This window comes from Galendromus occidentalis, unplaced genomic scaffold (assembly GCF_000255335.2).
Source record: "Galendromus occidentalis unplaced genomic scaffold, Mocc_1.1 scf7180000077121, whole genome shotgun sequence".
NCBI classification, from domain to species: Eukaryota; Metazoa; Arthropoda; class Arachnida; order Mesostigmata; family Phytoseiidae; genus Galendromus; species Galendromus occidentalis.
In genome coordinates, this window is record NW_003805109.1 from 487,454 (window position 1) to 505,842 (window position 18,389).

At 51.5% G+C, this 18,389-nt stretch overlaps 1 protein-coding gene across 1 annotated transcript in view; it reads right to left on the minus strand.

Moving 5' to 3' along the window:
• Nucleotides 1-15,385, minus strand: part of sls (sallimus) — a 33,623-nt gene extending 18,238 nt beyond the window's left edge. Inside the window, exons 1-27 of the mRNA XM_029110829.1 lie at nt 15,236-15,385; nt 14,991-15,148; nt 14,652-14,789; nt 14,386-14,562; nt 14,144-14,339; nt 13,826-13,929; nt 13,590-13,712; nt 13,038-13,185; nt 12,738-12,875; nt 12,306-12,410; nt 12,105-12,219; nt 11,820-12,017; nt 11,528-11,724; nt 11,311-11,430; nt 11,182-11,226; nt 9,706-10,956; nt 9,383-9,454; nt 8,616-9,299; nt 8,298-8,468; nt 7,598-8,134; nt 7,302-7,484; nt 7,098-7,264; nt 6,763-6,982; nt 6,591-6,677; nt 6,068-6,190; nt 5,902-5,987; nt 5,577-5,759 (exon numbers count right to left, since the gene is read on the minus strand). Coding sequence (XP_028966662.1) covers nt 5,577-5,759; nt 5,902-5,987; nt 6,068-6,190; nt 6,591-6,677; nt 6,763-6,982; nt 7,098-7,264; nt 7,302-7,484; nt 7,598-8,134; nt 8,298-8,468; nt 8,616-9,299; nt 9,383-9,454; nt 9,706-10,956; nt 11,182-11,226; nt 11,311-11,430; nt 11,528-11,724; nt 11,820-12,017; nt 12,105-12,219; nt 12,306-12,410; nt 12,738-12,875; nt 13,038-13,185; nt 13,590-13,712; nt 13,826-13,929; nt 14,144-14,339; nt 14,386-14,562; nt 14,652-14,789; nt 14,991-15,148; nt 15,236-15,385 — 5,876 coding nt within the window. The remainder of the gene's footprint in view (nt 1-5,576; nt 5,760-5,901; nt 5,988-6,067; nt 6,191-6,590; nt 6,678-6,762; nt 6,983-7,097; nt 7,265-7,301; nt 7,485-7,597; nt 8,135-8,297; nt 8,469-8,615; nt 9,300-9,382; nt 9,455-9,705; nt 10,957-11,181; nt 11,227-11,310; nt 11,431-11,527; nt 11,725-11,819; nt 12,018-12,104; nt 12,220-12,305; nt 12,411-12,737; nt 12,876-13,037; nt 13,186-13,589; nt 13,713-13,825; nt 13,930-14,143; nt 14,340-14,385; nt 14,563-14,651; nt 14,790-14,990; nt 15,149-15,235) is intronic.
• Between the last annotated feature and the right edge of the window lie 3,004 nt (nt 15,386-18,389).

Here is an 18,389-nt window from a genome sequence, read left to right on the forward strand (position 1 = left end):
GGATAGAATTCAGACAAGGGAACGAAACGGGGAAAGAATGTTTCTTTGTAGCTCTAAGAGATCCCAGGCTCTACGTTGATTAATGATTGTATTGCAAACGTCGACGATTGCCCTCTCAGAAGGCCAAAATTATTTTACAGCGCGTCATAGAATTCATGACAATTCTCCACATCGATGTCTGTCCGTGGAGAGGAGGAACGCTGGACCAGTCCAATCGAACCAGAGAACCCTGTCTGCTCACCGAGACGCTGAGAGCTGCTTCTCCCCTTAGAGAGAAGTGTTGGTCCCGGTGAAGGGGAACACATCGCCTTATAGGCGAAGCTCTCAGAATAAGGCACGGGTCTACAAGGATCGTTCCATTATAGTTCCGCTATGTTTTTGCTTCATTTTCCCTAGGGCGAAGAGGCCGACATCGAATTCAATTATAAGCATTCGATTGCCGAATCTTTTCGATTGTCCGCCTGTGAGACATCCGAGGCGGTTCCGGACCCGAAAATCATCTGTTCCGGAGTTTCCCGGTTTTCGTAGGAGACGGACCGAAATTGAGGCTTCATGAATCTGAAGTGAAGAACTAGCTTACCTGACGGGAGGTGAAAGGACCATCCCGGAATCTGCAATCGGAATATATGGGTGAATCTTTAGCTTCTTCCACAACGGGACATTATCCAGAACGAAACACTTGAGCGGGCACGTCACAGTCGCGATCCCAGGGCGCTGACCACAAGAACCGTATCACTGCTCACAATAGAGTTGTCCAATATCCCAAAATACGTTTTTTCCCGATCCCAGTCGAGAGAACGATGATCGAAAGAATTCCGGTATTTCCAGTGCGGTTACTGAATATCAACAAGCTGCCACTGATGAAGGAGGACAGCCGTGAGATTGTTTGGCTGCTCAATCGCTCGAAGACAAATTATGCCGAAGAATATCGGCAGGCGATATTTTGATGAAACGGCTAAGCGCTCAAATTAGAGAAGTTCGAACATCGTTCCCCGACCGGAGGGAAAGCCATAGATGAATAGATACGATTTCGGGCTGCGAAAGAAAGAGAACACACAGACACACACCAGCCTTAGACCTGGAGACTCGTTTCTAGCATGGCGGGGCTCGGGCCCAACCTTAAGTAGCTCCGAATTCTCTTCTCCCTTTCCTCGTCCTCCCACTAGAAGAGAGTATTTCGGGTTGCTGCTTGCAGCAGGCACGAGAGAAAATCGGGCACTGGTGAAAGCAAAGGGTCCGCCACCCAGTGTGAGCCGGAGATTATGTCACCGGCGGGAGAAGAAGCAACACAATCCGGATTTAATTGACCAACGGATCCGAACCGGGCGGGCAGGAATCATCGATGGTACAGATACTCTCATTTCGATCTTTAAACCCAGAGCATTCGAACCTTGAGGTGAACGGGCCGGTCCTTATCGGGTTCTCTATGTCGTGGGATCGGGAGAATCTCCCACAGCTTTTCCCTGCTGACCCCAAGAGAGAAGCTGACGCTTCATTCATGAAGCCGCGTGTGTGATGCACGTGGCGCCGAAGAAGCCGCTGATTCTCCTGGGGTAAAGATCTGGCAAATAGACCTGGGTTAGGCCTAACTCCGGCCCTCGTACTCCGAAAAAGATCGCGGACGGTTTGTCTTGACAATTAGAGTCGCCATAGAGCTCGACGAATTCTTCCAGATCGGATTCATGGGTGGGAAATGATTTTTTAATCCGCCCTCCAGAAATGATTCTAAGGGTATATAATGATGGGGGATAAAAAGACCAATTCGAGAACACCGATGGTAAGTTGGAGATGAGGGAGATGTGGGAAGACTCTTCACGATTCTTCGCCGGGGCAATCAGAAGAAATGGTCAGGCTCATAATTATCAGCGAAGAATGCACAATTACTAGAAGATGCACCCCGAGCATCTTCTCATCATAAAATTGAGCCGGCCCGACTCTTCAACGGGAGCGACCTTGCTTCACGGGTCTCCGCCTTAGGCCTACTTTTGCTGTGCAAGACTTGCTCGTCTCCACTCCGGGGGACTCAATTAGCGACTCGTACGCAATCCCTTTCCGGATACAACAACTCGTCAATGTCAGCTCTAAAGGCTCCACGAAGAGCCTGAATTCAGAAAAAGTGAAACCCTCTCGCCTGAACAGTCCCAATCCTTGCATCTGACGCCTCGATAAACATCCTATTTGAATTTGTTTCGCTACATTCCGCGGATCGAGTCCTCAATCACGTCATGATCCGTGATTTTCGCTGAAAGTTGCCCAAATACCCGCGACTATCCACGTAGCCTAACTCGAAGATAGATACTGAGTCTGCGTCAGAAAACAGAAGGGCCTCGACGTGGTTCCCGATCGCAGTGACTCACCCAATGAGAGTCAAACGGGCAGGGTGGGTACAGGGAGCGTTCATCAGATGGAATCGTAAAATCGACATTAGGAACCGGAGACTGAGACCAGAAGGATCCCGACTCTCGTTGACTTTTAATATCACAACTCTGCTTTGACAGTGTTCATGTCAGCCTCGGCTCTCTATCCCGGCAGGATTTGAGGTCTGAGGCTATCTCGGTGCTATCAAGTTCTGATCCGCATCCCTGATCCGTATAGTGTTCGTTGCTTCATCGAGTACGAAATGACTTGAGAAAGCATCCGGTCCAGGTGGAGAGCCAGCGTCCCGAAAGAGATAGATTCTCGCACGTTTACTTCGCGGTGACTAACACTCTGCGAATTTCGCTAAGCCTCGTCACGGAATCCCTCAATTTTTGAAGAGGCAGAGAACGATCGAATGTGCGATTATATCCCCTTCTTTCGCACTTGCAGTTCCCTTTGAGAGTTATAGGAGTCTTCGCTCGCCGTCTCTCGCCGAAAGTAATCTGGATAGGATTTTCGGAAGGCAGTTGAAGCCCTCCACTCGAACGGGCGATCATCATCATTCTGGCATCGAAAACCATGACAGTCGCCACGGCGTGTTTCGTGGGTGAATGGGCTCTGCCACCTCGACACGCTCTTTCATAGATTGGGGCTGAGAGTAGGAAAACGGTGAGGGGACTTTCTGGCGACACTTTCAACCCGGCAACACGCCCGCAATCCAGCTGCAACTTGCGGAATTCTCCCAGCGTGCCACTGATCGCCCACGATCCTGACCACAATCAAGAATCTTCGGATGCGCCGCACTCCTAAGCCTAGCTGTCAATATTTAGGCCTAGCCCAATGACGCGAGGTGGGTATCCGTGGCGCTCGGTGAGTAAGCCAACACTCAGCTATTCGGTAGGCAGACTGACCGGCCGGCCGGTCGGTCAGTCAGTCAGGAAGCAGGCAGAGCCGACCGACCCTCTCGCACCAGGGCCCTTGACTGACTGGCTGTTCTTGCGGCTCGGTCGCTGCCCGAGTTGTCGGCCGCGGCGGCGGACCACGCTCTGGGTCCTATTCTCGGCACGAACTCCGAGGCATTCACACAGTCGCCAACGTAAAGAATTGGGAGAAGAAAACATGCTCGGCATGTCAACACTACCGTTATTCGGCCTCCGAGACTCAAATGGATAGAGTACATTTGCTATGTAAGAATCGTGAGCGGGAGCCCTCGGGAGCGATCTGTCCCCGCGCTGGGCGAGTTTTCCCTTTACATGTGAGACTTTGTTGACCGTGACCGCGAAAAAAAATCCCTGTGGAGCTGTTTAGACTCTGCGGAGCGGGGGCACGGAAGTAGTGAAGTCCCTCCCATTTGGAGAAAAGTCCGAGGAGCCACGGTGAGAGAATCAGGAACTCGCGCGAAATCAAGTCTAAGGAATGAGCTATCAGGCAACTGGTGGTTAGAGGCTCCCTTTTTTTGAGACGAGCGAATATGTCAGATTACGTCCCTGAGGACTTTGACGACGACAAGCTCTGGAGGGAACCATGAGCACAGGCCTCTTTGCGAACTGGGGACACTTGTATCTTGTATCGGTTAGAAAGGTATGCCGTTTCCCAGGAAGCATGATCATTGCCCGAGATATTGCGTCATGCAAGTGAATCACAGCACAGGAGAATGAGAGTCTTCCTCCGCGAGCGTCAGAATGTCGAAGTAATGAGTGTGTGTTTTCGCAAATATGTTTAGACTCAAGTTCGCGGCGCATTTTGTCGCCCCTCTCAGAGTGGGGCTCAATGGGGGCCACAGCTCCACGAACCCCGGATTATTCGACGGGGAACCTGGGAGCGATCTTTATATTTCTGTCCAAAAGACCTGTCGACCAACCTGGTGCCGGGGGTCGTCTTTCCATGCGTTGGATGAAACGCGGCCTCGAATCCGTCTGAAAATTCATGGAACGTTCGCCAGTTAGATGTTTGAGCCCTTCAAGCTCAACTTTGTCCTGGAAGGCTCGTGAGAGCCATTCAGACGGATCGGAATTCCGTTCCTGACGAGCGTGAGGAACGAATACAGTAGTAGGCACGGAACCCGAAGAAACTAGATGCCCTACTCTCTAGTCCGCTAGCCGGGCTTTCTCCGAGAAAGAACGGATCCTTCGATGGCGAATCATCAGCGGTCACAGTCAATATGAGATCTCTCGGGAATGGCAAAAAAATCAATTCATGTTCGAGTTTGTCGAACACGAAGCTTTCACAATAGAATCCTATGGGAGCGAGGAATCCCCTGAGAAATTTGAAGGCCACTCTCATACGCGAATCTCTATAAGCGGCTCCGACTCTACACTGAATTTGATTCCGAATCAGCGTCAAGGAGCGATCTTTCGGGACGAAATTTTGGGAAGAGGATCCCTTACCTAGTTTAACGAAAAGTGATTTCACTCGTGGTGATCTCACCCACGACTGCACAAAGCGCTTCCTTGTACTGATTTTCCAGAAATTTTCCGAGGTGTACATTCGGCTCGTCACCCCTCTACAGGAGAATGGAGACAGCTCGACCAACCTCTTCGGGCGGGATACAGCGCTGAACCAATCATGCCATGCTTTCTCCGAATACTGCTCAACGCCGCGGCGTTTCGATGGCGGAGATTATTGACACGGATTAACCCGGCGAAAATCAGGCTCGACCCAATAACATGCTCTCACAGGGTACCTATCCACATATCGGCAAAATTGAAGACCACTCCGAGAAGACAAATTTTATCACAAGACACATGCAATGCCGCTTTTATTGAACATTTCCCGAAGTATTCCTCATCACAAAGGATGTCTGTCACCAGGATAGCAACAAGGTTCTCGATGATCTCTCTGCCTAGTGCAAGATTCGTCTCGCCCAATTCTAGGAGAGCGCAGAGACCGAGGTGGTGTGATAATTCAAGGAATCTTCAGTTCCCAACATGCCTTGTTAGTCGCGGGAATGGACCGGACTTTCGCAACACCCGCAGAGGATCAATCCGCACTCAAAGTCTCATAATCCGTAGAGGGCCATTACCATTGCTTTTTCAACGTCCACCGATCTGTAGGAACGCTGCTCGATGTAAGAGTTTCTCTCGCCCCACTTCTTCGAGAAATCCGAGTTCCGCTCGTTGAGCTAGAGGAAAGCGAATTCGAATGAGGGAATTTCGAGAATTCCCGACATCAAAGTCAATGCATCTGGAGAAATTGAAGTTTCCTCGCAAAACACAAACCTGACGCATTGAGAGGTAATCGACAGCTGGTACTGCTGGCTTTGGCGCAAAACTCTTCGCCGGAAGAGTTCGGTAGAGGGGCTCCTGAGGATAAACGTGGCGCACATCAAGTCGTCTTGAGGTAGTCGCTGGAGCTGGTATAGCTGTCGCGTTGATCCTGACGAGTGATGGATCTCTTGAAACCTGCGAATCGATGCCACTCCAATGAAGGTCTTATTTGGAGTTTCGAACTAACATGCATCATTCGGAGGAAACGATCGTGACCTTGCTTTCGGTGAAGCCACGAAAGGAACACTGCCCCTCATCTGAGAGGGGTACGACTGACTGAAAAGCGGGAGACACGTTGGAAACGTCCACGGAAACCGTCGAAATTTTGTCGGAGCGGTGCACTATGGGCAATGAAGGCAGAGCCTGGAACAATTCGGAATGAGCCCATGGTACGCTCCGACAGCGCCATTGTGTTATTGGTCACGGATCGCACGCCGACCAACCTGAGCTGGAAGCGTCGGAGGTGCGGATATGATTTTTGTGTGCTGATCGATGTACACAGTTGCCGACGGTGGTGGGGGCTCCCTCGGAACCGAGCGACGCTCGTGGATCCACGATTTATCCACCTTCAGCGTAGGACAAAGTCAATGAATCGCTGCTCCAGACCGCAAAATATTCATTGCTTTGAACCAAACGCGAGCCGACCCCCGGTGATGCCGAGGGCGGAATCTTCGAGAAGGTAACATTGATGCCCCTCTCGGTCCCGTCTCCTATGCCATCGAGAGCTTTCGACTTGGATCCCCCGCGTCAAGGACTCAAGAGCATTCATCGGAGGAGAATGGAAATCTTTTCGACTTCCATCATGATTCCTTTCCTATACCACCAGACTTGAAATTACTGCAGATGCGGACATCCCCTCGCCCTGTTTACTTATAAGCCTGGATGCTCTGATTCCCAGAGATTTCAAATTCAAGATTTCAATTCCAAGTTCTCTGATGCAGCTCCATAGTCTATTGGAAAACGAACCATTTCTACTGCTTCGTTCCTCTGACGCATTGTCTCTGTCAAAAGCACATTCCTGTCTACGCTTCGGCATCTCCGAGACAAGTCCACCTGCAGAGGGGACGAGCTCAATCAATCAGGGCTGGATGAGGGCGACATAAATTATGGAGGTGATGACAGCATCATCCACTCTTACTGGCTGTGCGTAAGTCGAGGATGAAACTGTCGACGAAACGAGCGAATTCTGAAGTTTCTGCGGAATTACGACAGAGGGCGAAGTGTCTTCTAGTATGCGGACATTGTTCGACTTGGACGGAGCACGAGTGACTCGCTGCGACTCGTCGATACGGATGGCCTTGTCGACGGCTGAGTATTTGCCACCCCATTCCTCGACATGGAGTTCTCTTGGTGGTTTCCTGCGAAGTTCATTCCTTTGAGAGGGCGCCGATCGGATATCAACAGAAACGAGGAGTAAATTATTTATCAGGAGCCTGTCGAGGATAATGATGATGACGATGCTTGACGACTCACTCTCTTTCGGTCATCTCCACGAGCACTGTGGTATCGACCCTCTTGACGCCAGTCACCCTGTGATCGATTTCCTGGACTTGGCACAAGGGTGTCGTCGATGGCGGAGGTACGCTTCTCGTCTCGCGCAAGTCAATCATTTGCACCTGGAATGCGGTTCGATTAGGAGTCTAGGAAGGCAGAGGCTGGGTAATGATCTCGGCAGGCCCCATGGGGCGACGACCCTCGGATCTCAATGATGATTACCGGCTCAGGCGTATAGGTTTTCCTCGTTATGGTAGATGTGTAGTTCAGGATATCGACCGGATCTTTCGTCGGCGAAGGATCTCGCCTGAGCAGATCGATCTCCTGAACCGCACAGACCGGAGTCGGCGACGGCGCATTCGGCTTCTAAGAGAAATAATTCACTCTGATTATTATTGAAATTCGACGACTTCGATTCGGCGGCTTGGATCCCCTCTCTGATGAGAATCTCACTCTCTCGAACAGAACCCCATTCGTACCGTCTTTATGGTCTCTTGTAGGAAGACCGGAGAAGTTGATCGAAGGTCTCGTTTTTCTTGAAGGAGATGGGTGTCCCTTCTCTCAATGTGGCAAATTGGATCCGGCGATCTTCGCGGCGGTGCTCGACGGGAAACATCCAGCTGCTGGAGCGAAACCGTTGGAATCTTCTGAGGCGGTAGAGACTGGGTGCGATCATCCCGAACGACTGTCCGGACGCGTCTGTAGCTCTCGTCGTAAACACTGTAGAACTCGCTCAGAGCCTCCTCGAAATCCCGGGGCTTCGGAGTTTCTACAATTTTTGTGACCATTTTGCATTCGATCGGTTTCTGTTGAATCTTCGGGGGTTCGATGGGAACGGGCGCTTTCCCGAAGGACACCGTTTCGATTCGGGTCATGTTGTCTTGTCTCTGCGTCTGCCTCTCCCTTTGCTCGATGAGAGTGATTTTCCTACAATGCTGCTGGATTCGCTCCTCTTCCTGGCGTCTTATCTCTCTGAAACTCAGCATTTCATCCCGGAACTGTGGGGGAGCGGAGCTCTTCGGAGTGGAGGAGGCGGCGGTGGAGGAGCCGCAATCGGCTTCGGGGGCGGAGGAGCCGCAATCGGCTTCGGGCGCGGAGGAGCCGCAATCGGCTTCGGGGCGGGGGAATGGGCGTCGGTGAGCGGATGGAGCCGATTTGTCTTTCTGGAGGTGGCTTCACTTTCGGTTCCGCTGGAGGCAAGGCAGCAGGCGCTTCGACCTGAGGCTGTATCTTCGGCTCCACTGGAGCTCCTTCCGGTAATTGTTCCGGTGCTCTATAAGGAAGCGCCGGAGTTGGAGGTGTCAACTTGACCATTTGTGTCCTCTCCTCCGTCTTCCGTTCTGTCATGATCTGGAATGTAGCGAGAACGTTTTCGGTGAAGACCTCAATGACCCGTCGCGGGGCGCACCCACGTGATGTATTAAAATCCTGTAAATCTTAATTTGAAAAACTCTCGACTCGAATGTCTTGCCCGACGGGTTATTGCACGGTCTTCACCTTGCTCTTGACTGACGGCATCTCAATGGCGAATGGCGGTGGAGAAGAGGTTCTGATTGGACGCGGCACTTCTTGGAAGTTCGACTCGATCTTCCGCATTTCCACTTGCTGCTTCTGCTGATGGCTGACCACCGTCTTGATCTCCTGTCTCCTGGTGATCTGGGTTTGCTGCTGAACACTCTGTATTGCTCGATGCTGGACGATTTGTTCCATCTCTGGTACCTCTGGACGCACCGCCGGTAAGTTCCCCGCAGGTTCCGGCACTTTAGGTTCAGAAACCCTCTCCGATGGTTTCTGCGGAGATTTCTTCCTTGGGGGCGTTGGGGGCCGCGGTGGGGGTGATGGAGTTCGGAGCCGAGGCGCAGGCGGTGTCGCTCTTGGCGGTGGCGGCCGCGGTGGGGCTTGCTCTGCGGGTGGAATTGGCGAGGGAGATGGCGTCACGGGAAGCTCGACGCGTGGCTTCGGTGAATCAGGAGGCGGTGTCGGTGTGAAACGAATCGATTCGGTCACGTTCTGCTGGATGAACTGCTGCTGTCGGGCGAGAATCTTCTGCGATTTGTGAACCTGCTTCTCGATGCGCTCGTCAATCGAAGTCTCTGACCGGGAAGGGACTTCTGCCGGCAGCGGCGAGGGCGTAAGCTCGATCGCTTGCGGTGTCGATGATGGCGCCGGCAGAGCAGGGACCTGCAGGAGGGAGATTAGCTGAGTCCGTGTCGAAACATCGTACCCCATCCCTTTGACTACCGGCAGGTTTAAAAACAACTCACTTTCGGCGTTACGTTCCTCTCGATGAGCAGGGTGTTCTCTCGGTGCAGATGCTCGGCTTGCACAACGGTCACCTGGTAGGATTGCAACGAACGTTTCTCAATGGCCTCTTCGAGTTACTTCTCTTATAGACTGGAGAGCGGTCCGCGAACAAGTCGATCGATCGAACTCGCGAAAGCTAATCGAATGGAGAAAACGTACCCACAGACTATAGAATATAGACCACCAAGAACTCGACTGATCCAGACCGGAACCCTCATACACAAAATTAAGGTATCTCACTCGATTGGATTTCAAAGTCGAAGGTTGTCTCATTTAAACAAACCTTTGATTCCTCGATGTCATTCGCATACCACTTTCGATTATCTGTTTCACTACGTGTGTTAATCTTTGACACCGGTTTCGCGGTCTGAATTTCAGTGTGATTTGGCTGAGATCGAATTTTCGCATATACAGGCTCTTCCGAGTGTTCTGTCGCTGGTGCTGACGGTTTTTCCTTCTCTACTTCGGGCACTTTAACTATAATTGGTCTACTTGGTTTCGCTCTCGTCTTACTCGCCACGGGCGGTAGAGGGGGAGTTGGTGTCCAAGACGTGTGACCGACTGTCTCTTTAACGAGTGTATCGACAGCTGCAGAAGTGGCGCTCCGTTCTGTACTCGTCACTTTCTCCTCCAGGATCTTCGATTCCGAAGAAATGGTCGTACTCGTCTTTCGGGTCAAATCTTCGACCTTCCCAGGAGGAATGATCGTACCAGCTGCCGGCACTTGATTCTTCTGAGACTCCGGCCAAAAATTCGAACATTTCCCTGATCTGTGAATTTCTAAGTTTTCGTCGGTGAATGTCTGCGTTTTCTGATCGCGAGGGTCGTTGGTGCGCTTCAATATCAAACTCTGATCGTGTACCGTCGTCCTCGAGGTTTCTTCTGAGGTAGTCGAACGCTTGGTGCATTCGCTAGAGCAACGACAGGGAGAAAGCTTGATACGGATCACCGTATCGGGCCTCGCGGCGGAACCGGGTTTCGAAAGAACGCGTTTTTCAGTACTGGTCTTGACGGTCTCTCTAGTTTCAGTGTGGATGTGCTCCTCGATCGGCGCGCTCGCCTTCGCACCTTTGACTTCGATTTCGATCTCTTCGACGTGTTTCTTCGATTCGTCGCAATCACACCGGAAATCGGATGATTTCTTAGAGCACGTGATACATGTCTCACCCGATGACTCTGTCTGTTGCTCTTGGATCGAATGCCGTGAGTCTGACACGTTGCTGTGGTTTTCGATTCGCGTGGCTCGGGGAGAGACTGTGTACTTCGTTTCCCGGAGTTCCGAAGATGAGCTTAGCGTGTCAGCGGGCCTCAGAATATCGACCTTTGCGTCAGAGTGGGACCTGATAGTGTTCGACAGACCCGGGATTGTGTAACACGAAACCGATGTCACTGAGGTCTCTGTGGTGTTATTGGGTGTTGTGAACGCGATGGGCATGCTTGTTGACGTCGACGAGGGCGGATCTGGACTGGTTAGTTGACAAGTTTCCATCGTTGACTCGTAGGATTTGCTGAGTAATGCACTGAACAACGTACGCTGAAACATGCCAAGATTCACGACATACAGACAACTACGTCAAGATATCCATCCTAATTCTACGACACTCTTTGCGATTCAAAATACTCCTGGACAAGGATGCAGCTAGAATACATTCTCGACGATCTCCAGAACAGGATAAGGGTTATCTGCTGAGTGACAGAGGAAATTCCCTTCCGGGAGATTTTCGAAACTAGGTCTGACGCTCCCCACGGAAACACTTACTTCCATCTTCTTCTCATCCTCGATATGATAATCTCGAATGGACACCTGCGGACGAGAAGCATTCGCACCGTTTGCGCTGGCGTCATCAATGGCGGGTCGAGCAAAGCGAGTAGGGATTAGAGGACTCACCTCGCGTTCTTCATCGGACGGGACATCATCTTCGACGAAGATGTCTGCGATCGACTGCGCCTCACCTGCCACGTTCGTGGCCAGAACGGTGATCCTCCCAGAGTCGAGTGCAGTCGCATTCTGAGGGGAAATTTCAACATTTGATTGGATGTCGCAACGGACTCCTGTCGGGAAAGACATCGATCAGGGGTACGCCAGAGCTAGACCGAAGACTTACGCGCATGCTGAGTGTGTGCTTGCTGCCAGAGCTGAGGATTTTATAACGGCTGGTTGTTTTTAAATCCTTCTCGTCTCGGAGCCATCTGACGTCTGGTTGAGGCAGCCCGCTCACTTCGACTTCGAGCGTTATATCCGCTCCAGTCTTGTAGACCTTGGCTTCCAAGCGTTTCGTGAACTGAGGAGCTTCGCGCTTAGCTGCAGGCGGAGGATATTCCAATGTCAGAGCTGGTTCTGTGAAATTGTCTCTCCATTCCGCCATCGACTCCCCCACGACACAATCTTCTACTCACTTTGGACCACGACATCGGCTGCGCTCGATGAGCTGCCCACATCGTTCGAGATAACGCACGTATATCTCGCGTAGTCTTTCAGCATGGCTCTCGGAATAGTCAAGCTGGTGTAGCCTTCCTTCACCGAGATCTGGAGCTCAGCTTTATTCGACAGGGTTGTGCTTCCTCGAGACCATTTAACAATCGGCTCGGGGTGGCCTGCGGCGACGATAACTCTGAGAATGATAGGGCCACACATGCGGTCGATGCTCACTGGCTCAGATGGAGATAATGAAAATAATTTACCGGTGAAAAATCCTTCCAACTTCAGCGGCTCTCCTTCGAAGACTGCAACACTTGCGACTGGCTTTGTGAACTTCGGCGCGATATGGGCTGAGCCAGATCTTTGGAGGACAGACACCTGCCGAAGGAAAACACGAAGATTTGCGGAATTTCCACTCTGAGATGTGGTTGTCCGCAATGAAAACTAGCGGTGATCGTGTTTACCTGACGCGGCTCGGAAACCCTTGTGGTCACATTTACAGCCTGGGCAGCCAATTCCGTAACCGGGAGAACAGACGCTTGTGAGCCTTCCGCAGCCTCGCCTTCGATCTGAGGGAAGTAAGAGTCCGTCTTGGTCATCCGCGAATGTTCGTCATGAGTCTGTGAGTTCTCGAGTGGTTCCTACCCGCCTCTATTGAGCGGGAGGAATGATTCTACCAGCTGCGTAGGAAATCTATTCTGTGTCATTCCGAAGCATATTACTCTCATAACTCGTCTCTCTGACTCATTCGCCTCCCCCACACTTTCTCTGCAGGAGGAAAAAAAGAATGGGATCTCCGGTGAAAGCGGAGAGAAAATTCCATCCGTTTCAGATTTTTGGTATGGCCCGCTCCTCTCGATCTGTCCTGAGAGAGTGTTCGGAGTCGATTAACTCACAGCCAATTGGGTCTGCGTCCCTTCGATTCTGTTGTCCCGAACTTCCTTCGTGTGGAAATGCTGAGGCGGATTCGAGCCCAATCGATCGAAACCGAATGTTTCCTTCGAGTGATACTCTTGGGGAGCGCTCCCTCCGATCTGGAATAGATTCGTCCTCAACAACTTGACGACTGTCAGCTGGAAGTTTTGCCGAGAACAGCCCTCCCCTGCATCTGGTCATGAGCTGGGGAATTGGTCGCCGTAGTCTCGAAAGAAAGACCCCCCGGTGGCAGCCTTCCAAGAGACGAAACGGTAAATTACCTTCTCATATCCGTGTTTCTCAGTGGTCGCAGCTTGGTGTTCTTCGGATTGCACCGTTCGACCCTCTGACGTTACCTCCGTTTTCGAGCCGGAGACTTTCTGCATAAGCATAGTCTTCTTCGAGCTAACGAATGATTTCGTGACTTGGCTGCAAAGAGATTCATTTTACTCAAGCGTTGGGAGTCTGGAGGAAGTCGAGTCAGTGTCGCAGCGGAAGAAGGCCGTGCTATCTCTAAGCTGGAAGGGCTCAGATGCATCGGAGTGCTTCTCAAAAGGGCCGGAGGGTTTTTCACTCGAATAGATCACTAATGAAGATTCTCTGTTGAGCATCCACTCCGATTGGCCCCCCTCGATGCCAGGATCGCAGAGAAACGAACTTCAGTTGGAAGGGGGGAGAAAAATGATCAGCGTGGCCGGATCGGTTCGCCGTTTTCGAAGTTCCCCGACCCGGGCATCAAATAGGGTTGGCAGGCCCAGTGACTGGGAAAGGTATCAGTGACTCCAGAAAATTCAGAGGAAGGATTGCAGACGGATTTCCCGCGAAGCACTCACGTCGAGACAACGTCGCTAGCTCCGCCAGCGGCTCTAATCAGAGCGAGCGAGTCCTCTGGAGGCGGGTCCACGGTGACTCGACACGACGAATGACGACTGCCAGTCGGATCGCGCACTTCGACACTGGAAAAATTGGTGTTTGATCGTGGCAATAACTTCTGAATTGAAGCCTGCCGCTGCACCCGAGCAAGGATCCGACGAGATGATGCTGTTAATCGACGAATGCCTCAACTGACCTGTATGTCCCAGCGTGATCCAGAGTGCACCTCGGAATCCCGAGGATGTAGGATTTACCAATCTGATCGAAGACGAAGTCTGTGTCTAGTAATATCGGACGCCCCTAAAATGTCGACAAAGGGACTGAGAGTTGGTCACCTCCGATAGCGATTTGACTTAGTGACAATGACCGAGGCTGATGATTGACAGTGATCGTCCCGCGAATTCCCCGTGATATTCTTCGGTGCAATAGGAAGGAGGAATTCCGCGAATTTTGCGATGCATCGCCACAGACCACTCAGAGCTCGATGTATCGTCAATGAAGTAAGCGTACGCACCTGGAAACTCCATATAACCTCGGGTTGTTCCGAGCTCTCTACTTCGATTATGAGTTTGAAATGGTCCCCGTGTCTTGCGTGAAGATCGCTCAACATACGGCTGATTCTCAGCGATCGACTTTGGCCTGCAGTCGCGACTTCCATCGTGGGGGTCGAGCCTAGAAGCGTCAGATTACAGAGGGATTCTTTCGGAGGACTCAAGAGCCGATCGTTCGATGCGGGGTGATATAGTTAGCTTCGACTTGCCTGTGACTTTGACTTTACAGTTCGATGAAGCTTCTCCTGCTGGATTGAGGGCTTTGCAGCGATAGTTACCCTGATGCTTTTCCGAAACGCAGGGAATGACGAGTGAGCAACGGTCTCCCTCGAATAAAAATTTGAAGTCCCTCGATTCTTTGATCGGCTTGCTGTTATGATACCTGGGAAGGCGGAACGCGGAACGTTCGGGAATCGGAGACTTGAAGTGACGATTGAAATTGCAGCTCAAAGATACGCGAGTTCTGCTCACCAAATGACCTCGGGCTCAGGTACTCCAATTATCGTACACTGGAGACAAGCCTTGGTTCCCGCTGCGACGTTCTGGTCCCTCAACGCTTGGCGAACGACAGGTTTTGATAGCTCGATATCCGAAGTGAGTTCTGAATCACTGGAATAAATCCGGGTGTTCACGACGGGTATTTTCATCGGAGTCTCGAGCTCGAATCTGCTCAATGGGCGAGTACGATCTATTCTATAATATATCGATCCGAATCCTTCGGCCGGATGTCATGAGAGCTCTGCCCAGTTTTTGATGCGAGCATTGTCCTAGACAATATTCCCTCGGGGAACAAATCCGCTCATTGCAAACCTCGTCTCTGGTGGAGGTCTACTGGCTAGGGTGACGTTGCAAGATGTGTAGGTTTCGCCGGCCGCGTTCCGAGCTAGGAGAGTGTATATCCCTGCATGTCGTGGAAATACTTCTCTAATCTCGATGGAACACAACCCAGTTGCTCCGGAAAAATTGATCTGGAACGATTGAAACTCAGCGGAGAATCTTTTACATTGTGCAGAGATGGTAATTGCCGGAGTATCTAATTAGCAAATTCTCCTCACATGGACATCTCTCGCATCAGCAAGATTTCTCGAATTATGGAGCCAGACGAGCGTCGGTCGAGCTCCTGCCACTTGACATTGCAGTTTCAGGTGTTCTCCGGCACGTATACAAACGTTCGGGAGCGGATTCTCGATTCGAGGTGGTTCCATAGCCTGTGAAAGTTTTTCTCGTATCTAATACAGAGTGACGGCGGAGAAATGTCCCGGAGGGACTCGGGATCGCTCTATGCTGTGAGTTCATGCAAGGAACTTGGGGCGAGATTAGCGCACCGGCGTTCGACTGAGGACAAGGCCGGCGCCGTCGGGTGTCAAGAATCTTCTCCGGATATTCCTGCTCCATCAGGGAGTAGGCGTTTTTCAGACAGTCGCACAGCCTCGACTGTTCAATAATATGGTCGGGATATCGAAAGGAAAGAAACAGCACGATGGAGAACGTCTGGAAAGGTACCCATGAGGAGAATGCGTGCGGTCCACCAGAAGTGTGATCTACATGTCTCGACTGATGAATCAGCGACGTCGACCAAGGTCTGGGCTCTGGGTAGACATTCCTTCCCATTTTCACCATCTCGCAAAATCGTCCGAGGACGGACTCATCCGGTCTACGGGAGGCCCCCTCGTCCGGGGTGACTTCTCATCCCATCCCCCGAATTAAGTTGACGAATTTCTGATACGGAATTCGTGTTTGCTAAGGAGTGCAAGCGGTCGATCTTCCTCAACGGCAATCCTGCACTAATTCGAAGCGAGCTGTGGTACATTTTCGTCCGGGAATCCCTTAGTTCGTCATTCCCTTGACGTCTTTCGAATGAGTCATAATCTGGAAGATCCCCCCAGCGGTCGAGAATCGAACTCCGATATCCCCGAAGAGAGGTAGAGCATGGGCGATTCGTCTGCCACCGACGGTTTCGCGGAATATATTCGTGTTTTGGATAATCTCCGGAGCTCTGATGAGAGAGGATCCCCCATTTAACGTTCCGAGCTGTGATTTTGGAGTGGTCCCCGTGCTCACCGCATGGGAACCAATGTTGGAGAGCAGTCCCGGAAAATTCCCCAAGATAAGCAGAGCACGGTAAATCGGAACGCCTCGCGTCCTGATTGTGCGTGATCGGACGAACGAGACCAGTGTCCTCTGGGGCCGCCGCTGAGAGAACCTCCGCTGATGCAATATCGAGTCCATGGAGCGAAGAGGGCAGATGTTCCGAATCTCGACTCCTTTCGAGCATTAGAAATCGGATCCTCTAGCTAGATCTCTCAAAACCGCCCGGCTCTGGCGCAATATTGCGCTCGAAGTGATCCTTACTATGGGAAACAAGCGCTGATTCAGAGCCGAGCTGCACGCTCTCGTATTGCATTGCTCGCATTTCGGGGACGCGCGATACGATTCTCGGCCGAGCGAGGAAGACAATTACTGATGAAGACTCTCCAACGCAAGCACTCTTCTTCTTCCGCTGCTCTCTCGAGAGGGCGATCTGGCTCGATAAATGTCGTGTACAAGCTCAAGCTTCGACTTCCGATCGACCACCGCCCTCGCTGCGATCAAATCGCCCAAAAATATCGAAACTGACCACACAGCGAATTCTGGTGACGTTTCGTGAATCGCGAGACTGAGAGCCAAAGAATCTGCAGAACCCTTCCGAGGTTTCGAACTTGGATGATTGCTTTCTTATCGCCTCCACTCGGATGGGGAGGTTTCATTCCCCACGTTCAAGTATGCAATCACATTGGGTGCTTTCAATTGATCTCGCGGCCGCGTTCACAACCCGCGCAGAACGCCTCCGCAAGGAACAGGTCCTTTTCGGTTCGCGCCTAACAACGAGATCTCCCGACTGCTGGATGTCGTCCTTGATTTGAATCAGAAGCTCACCTTCTACTTCCTTCACCACCTCACTCCCGGATGCATCTTTCCGCTCTTCTTCCCAGGGCCAAATTATGTCACTCCCGAATCACAGAAACTATTCGAACAAATTTCCGAGCAAGGGCCCTAAGAGACCTCCGCAGGCCGGTGTTGTGGGCCGATTGGTAGTCACCAAGAGAAGAACCGACCGACTAACGGCACGCCCTACTGAGAGAGACACACTCTGAAGAAGGGTTTGACCTCAACTCTAGACGTTGGCTCGGTAGCCAACGATTCATTGAAATACACACAAGCAACGACCAGCAGCTAGATCATGTGTGATTCAGATCTTGTCGATTTCACAATCATGTGAAGCTCTTGGATTCACATCGAGACGGATCGAGGAATCTGTTTGTTCCCCCCTTCCCCTTGAATAATGACCGCAGGGATAATAATGTTTCCGCAGGGAGCTCTCCGAGGATTCCCGTCCACTGCCGCGACTACCGCTTGAGAGAGATCCCTTCAAGTGCTCGATTAGAACCACCTCTATACATATCCTCGGCGTTCCATTGATTGAACGCGCAAGGAGGAGAAATCTCTTGCAAACTTATGGGGAATATTGCACTCAGTAGATTGATGATGCCAAACGTCACAGATCAAGCTCGCACGGCGGGAGCTACTTCCCCTGACAGAGTACGCTCGATATGCGATATGCAATGCATTTCCTCCTTCGCTCTCTAAAATTAAGGAATGGGTTCGTAAATATACATATGTACCAAGTTAATGTTGGCATATCTCCCTGCCTAGGTGGCGTCAGATAGCGGCGGAGCGATCTGGAGACGCCGCTATTGGTTTCGCTGTTGTTCGCCGTTCCGCTTTCAGCCCTCTGAACTCAGGGAGATTGTCTGACTGCAGGTCGACGTGATGCGACCGTGGGCAATACGTGGCTGTAGATGCCTGTCTCATGAATTGATTCCGATGAAAATAGCACACGATATCTCTGGATCCCTTGATTTTAGGCGTCACGAAGCGCTGAAGGCCGCTCATGGATCGCGGTGGTGGGGGCGGTTTTCTCACGCAGGTCTCATACACCAAATATTCCCTCAGTGTTTTTTCTCGCAGCATAATCCCAATCCCACCGAATCTTCTCCGCAGCTCGGGGAGTTATGGGCTGCCGCGTTCCGTCTAGGTACGCCGTCCCGACTGGGGAATATTCACCGAGGAGTCGGTCAATCGTATGTATGTGGATAGAGCGCAAACCCGTGATCGGGAACGAAGATATTAATCCCTGTCAAGAGACGAGAACGTGCATGTGCTCCTGAA